The following is a 5,488-nucleotide window of genomic DNA, read 5'->3' as shown; positions in this document are numbered from 1 at the left end:
GATTATAGAAAAAGAAATGTATAGTAAAGTGGACTGTGGATTTTGGTGGGGATTGTATAAGAATGAAAGAATTTTTTTTCTTCTTTTCAAAGAGAAAAATGAACTGGGGGAAGTGGGGCAGGGAGGAAAATGTGCAACAATGAATGAATGGGGAAAAATTAAATGGAAAAAATACGCTGTAAAAAATAAATGTTACATCAAAAAATAATTAATAAAAGATGCAAAAAAAGAAAGAAAGAGACTTGATGCCTATGAGCTGTGTGCTGGAGAAGAGTATTATATATACCATGGACTGCTAGAACAAACAGGTTTGTCCTGGAGTGGGTGAGACCGGGCTGCTCCTTGGAGGTAAGGATTCTGAAGCTTCGTCTGACATATTTTGGGCATGTTGCAAGAAGGGACTAGTCCTTGTAGAGGGACATCATGTTTGGGAGCGTGGAGGAACAGTGTAGGAGAGGAACATCCTAGATGAGATGGATCAATTCAATGACTGGCGTAATGGGAGTTAAGTGTGTCAGAGAGAGTGAGGTTGGCACAGGATAGAGCAGGGTTTAGGGCTCTTGTAAATGGGATCGTTATGAGTCACAAGAGACTCAATGGCACATAATAACAATATGAGTCATGAGTTGCAGGTTATTCAACATCACACAACAACAGCAGAAATAATGCAATAAAATATAATGGTTGGAATTATTGCCATGGGATGATGACATCATAGAAGCCCAATCATTCCATTTCTTGTGTTCTGAGCTAAGCCACAGAAGGAAATAGAGATGACTGTAAATACAGCTTGCACAACTGAGATCCAAATAGCATTTATTCTCTCTTCTTTTGTGACCTTCTTCTGCGGACTCTTCATCTTATACTTCTCCAGGCTAATCTACATGGCCCTTAAAAAGTATAAAGACAACCTGGGAAGAAAATCTCTACCGGTCAGTTTTCTTATTTTAAGTTCTATATAAAAATAAAAGGAAAATTTGACTTGTATATTTGTGCTTACATAAGGTACATGGACTGCTAGGAAAACAAACAGATTCATCCTGGAAAGGGTTAAACTGGGCGGCTCCCTGGAGGCAAGGATTCTGAGGCTCTTAGGACATGTTGTAAGGAAGGACCTGTCCTTGGAGAGGGACATCATGCTTAGGAGGGTGGAGGGACAGTGCAGGAGAGGAAGGCCCTCTATGAGGTGGATTGATTCAGTGACTGGGATAATCGGGATGGGAGTGTCAGAGACAGTGCGATTGGCACAGGACAGAGCGGAGTTTAGGGCTGTTGTACATAGGGTCGCTATGAGTTGCAAGCAACTCGACGGCACATAACAACAACACATTTGTGCTTAGAGAATGATTTAGGCTCCAATTCTGCAAGAAAAATTGAAGGAATCTCCCATATGATTTATAATCTCTGAAAAACTGCTGGAATGTCAGTTATGAGTTGATTCTGATTCCACAGCAATGAGTTTTGAATTTTGAATTGTATTTTCATGGACTGAGGTCTGGAAGAGGGCATCATTTGCTTAGATGGTCAACATGACCCAAGACCCTCATTGGAAAGCCTTCCAGGTTTCTTCCCTTCCCTTCATGTAGGAAGCAATGCCAAGTGTGGATAGCAATGAATGTTAGCTATGGAAAAGGTCACTTTTACAGAGAAAATTCCAATAGATATTATGTCCATGCTTCTAATATTGAAAGGTCAGGTCATAGATTTAGTGCTATATGGATTCACTATATAAATTATTTCTAAAATAAGGGCAATAACCATGGTCATTGAAGAAAGAATTGCCAGGATACTACTTAAAATCTGATTTAAAAAGCCCACACCAATGTTGCAGCTTCTTAATTCTACTTTAAAAAAATGTACAACTGAATATATATATTTTTAAAAATTATATCAGTGTTCCAATGTTGCAAGAAGTGTATCTTCTTTCTATTCCTACTAAAATGTTTTAAAATTAACAAAAATGTAAGAACACAATTTTCTATTCACACTTGCAGCTACTTTAGTAAGGTGTAATACATATACATCCTTCAGCCAAGTTGTACCTTTTAATGTTGAAGGAAGAACAGAAAAATAGGACGTGGGTAAAATCACTAGGACAGCAGAGATTAGCAGGCAGAGGAAGGGTGAAAGAAAGGGTAATATTAAATAAAAACTTTAAAAGATGGGTGATTATAGGCATATATTAATAGTAATTAATTATATAAAATGCAATGTATATGAATGTATAAAACACAGTGTAAATGAATGAAGCACAATGTACACGAATGATGATATATGAAAATCAATAAAAATATTTAAATGTTCAAAAAAAGAAAGGGAAGAGATAAGGAAATGATAAAAATAAAATCTTGTCTAATGGTATGTGAGCTGATAATCTTAATGCTACCCTGTTCTGATTTCAAATCTTACAGAAAGAGCTTGGTAGAAAATAAGTAATTTCCCCATAATGTGTCATATTTAATTAAATTGAGATTACTCTCTTTTTGACCAAATGAAAAATGTCCTAAATCTAGCTACTGTCAAAAGTTACATAATTATTATTTGGACAGTTATAATTTCCCCCTTAAATATGCATTTATTTTATCTTTGAACCAATTTGTTTTTCCACAGATGTCATCTCCAATTTTTAAAGTAACTTAAATGAGTGCTCTTTATTAATATCAGATTGAATATTTTAAGAATCAATTATCAAGTACCAGAGGGAGGCACTTGAGACATTTATATGAGTCATGTATATTAGGAAACAAATCATTGATCAAGACTTTCTATTTTACCATTCACAAAATATGGAAAGAAAAACTAAATAATTCAAAACTTTTGCTTCACAATAAATGATCGTTTTAAAAAGTCATAGGGATTCTGTCAGCTGGAAACAGTGGAGAAATCTCACTCAAATGACTGCTGTCAAGTTATAACTGACTCCTAGATGACCCTCCAAAGGGGTTTCCAGAGTCTGTAAATCTCATGAAAGGAGAATTCCCATCTTTCTTCTCAGGGGCAGCTGGTGGATCTGTACTGCCTGCCTTGGGGTTGGCAATGCAACTTTCTATCCACTAAGCCACTATAGTTTCCAAGTTTATTTGTGTTTTTCTCAGTGACAGCTCAAAGCACATCAAGAGAAATGAATGTCAGTGGATTCCAACTGCTCTTATTACCTTTTCGTGGACAATGCATTTAATAGCTGTATGTTGTTATTGTTTCCAGTTGCCAGTGCATGGCCACACCATGTATTGGAGTAGAAATACTTCATTGTATTTTCCTGCTAATAATCCTAAAGGAAAGATGTCAGGCTTCTCTTCCACAACTCTGTTGGGTGTAGATTTAATCCTATTTAATGAATTTATTATACATCTCAAAGATATAAATGAGAGGAATGTATTACTTCACTTACTCACTCATTGATGTCAAGTTAGAACCATTAATAACAGACCCTCCAGCAAAATAAATGGAAACATTATATAATGAAGCTGTTATTATGAACTGTCCAGTTATAACTGATCTACAGTTGACTGTCTAGTCAAAGACTATAAATTTCACAGAAATATATTGTGCATCTTTCTTCTTTGTGCTGTATATGTTGAAGAAATTAAGAAGGATAAAAAAAGATAATATACATGTATGCGTGCTTTCACATATGCACATTAGCTTAAATATCTAATATAAATTCTATATACATTCTGGTCTATACATGTGTATGTATGTAAACTTTAGGAACAAAGCTATTTTTATGAAACCAGTTAAATATGTGACTTTCCAGCTGACTGAGAGAAGTAAAGGAAGGAAACAGCACAATAAGAGAGAAGAATCCAATCTCTTTTCCACTGGTCAGCTGACCCTCCAACAAGTTTTTTTAGAGGCTCTAATTTGAATGAGAGGAGATTTCCTATCTTTATCCTATGGAGCTGCTGGTGGATTAGAACTGCTAGAAAGGAACTGCCTTTCTGTTAAAAACACAACTTCCTATAAGCTAAGTCATAAGCGCTCACAAGGAATTAACAGTAACACAAATTTATGTAAGCCTTCATTTCTATATATTTATCCCCCCCCCATAACCCTTGTATCTTGATAAAAAATGCAAAGGCACGTATGCCCAGAGCAGAAGGCACTGAGCATATGTAAGAAAAGCACTGTCAAGGTGAAAAATTAGAATTAAAAATTATGAAGCCATTCAGTGAAACATAAACCCACTAAGTAATTTTATGAGGTATTTAGTAAGCAACTTTAGAGTTCCTTGTCTTGAATGAGGTGGTGTCATTCCTGAATATTTCCCCAGAAAGTAGCTTCATTCATGCAGATAAGACAGATGGCTTTTTTTTCCTCTCTGAGATCCAGCTCACTCTCTCCCTCCATTTATGTTGCTTGTAGAGAATATTCATAAAAGCAAGCAGCCAAAATAAAAAGCCAAAAGGTTTCCACTACAAGGGAATGTTTCGTGATCGTATCCAAATGTTGCTGTCAGCACAGACTTTTGTGGGGCAAGTGTTGGTAAGTGGATTTTTTTCTTGCTAACTAGCTAACTTTCATTTGGAATGTGATTATAGCCTATGCCTAACATGTTTGGCTTTCAAATAATCATCTCATGGTCCCTGGGGGGTTTACCTAAACTACCACTACCTTCCACCCCCAAGCCCCCCATGTCTACCACTTCCAATCAGTAACCCTATTCTCTTTCTTTGGGGAGATTAAATTATTTGATATTGTATTATATAACTATTGTCACCACAAGGTAAGCTTTATTAGGCAGAAGTTTGGTATAATTTGTACTCCCTGTATTGAGGTGGATGCTCAGAATATAATATATTTTTTAAATGTTGTCATATTTTCACACACTAGGTTTTGAGTGAATTAACTTGTCCAAAAATGTTTAACTATTTTCCTTCCCTTTGATTCTATTAGCCTTCTCTTTTTTCATTATGATTTAGCCTTTGCCTCTTGTCTTGTTTTTCTAGTGCTACTATAACAGAAAAATCTCTTCACTATCCATCCTGATGCTGCCAATTGGCCCATTGGTGAGAATCTTTGTCTTCTTGACAAAGCCTCAATCCATGGAGGCTGCAGTCCTTGATTGACCCTCTGCAGCAAGCGCTTCAGGTCCTCCTCAGTTTCAGCAGGCAGGGTTGTTTCATCTGCATATCGCAGATTGTTGATAGATCAGGATGGATGGTGAAGAGATTGAGATTGTACACAGCTTTCGTTTGCTTGGCTCCACAGTCAACACTCTCGGCACCAGTAGCCAGGAACTTAAAAGGTGTATTGCCATGAGAAAGTCTGCTGTTACGGAACTCTCCAAAGTACTGAAAAGCAATGGTGTCTCTCTGGAGACTAAGGTGCGTCTGATACAGGCCATGGTCTTTGCTATCACTTGTTATGCATCAGAGAGTTGGACAATAACTAAGGAGGATAGAAGGAGAATTGATGCCTTTGAGCTGTGGTGGTGGTGAAGAGTATTGAGGGTACCATGGACTGCTAGGAAAACAAACCGATTCAT

At 36.8% G+C, this 5,488-nt stretch overlaps 1 protein-coding gene across 1 annotated transcript in view; it reads left to right on the top strand.

Annotated features, from left to right (window-relative positions):
* Positions 1 to 614: 614 nt before the first annotated feature.
* KCNU1 (potassium channel, subfamily U, member 1) overlaps positions 615 to 5,488 on the top strand; it is a 311,810-nt gene continuing 306,936 nt past the window's right edge. The window contains exons 1-3 of the mRNA XM_006896651.1: positions 615 to 632; positions 756 to 932; positions 4,366 to 4,485. Coding sequence (XP_006896713.1) covers positions 615 to 632; positions 756 to 932; positions 4,366 to 4,485 — 315 coding nt within the window. The remainder of the gene's footprint in view (positions 633 to 755; positions 933 to 4,365; positions 4,486 to 5,488) is intronic.

This window comes from Elephantulus edwardii, unplaced genomic scaffold (genome assembly GCF_000299155.1).
Source record: "Elephantulus edwardii isolate Elephantulus edwardi_28Jun2011 unplaced genomic scaffold, EleEdw1.0 scaffold00187, whole genome shotgun sequence".
NCBI classification, from domain to species: Eukaryota; Metazoa; Chordata; class Mammalia; order Macroscelidea; family Macroscelididae; genus Elephantulus; species Elephantulus edwardii.
Note: the sequence above shows the minus strand (reverse complement) of the source record. Positions and strands in the feature narration are given on the sequence as shown.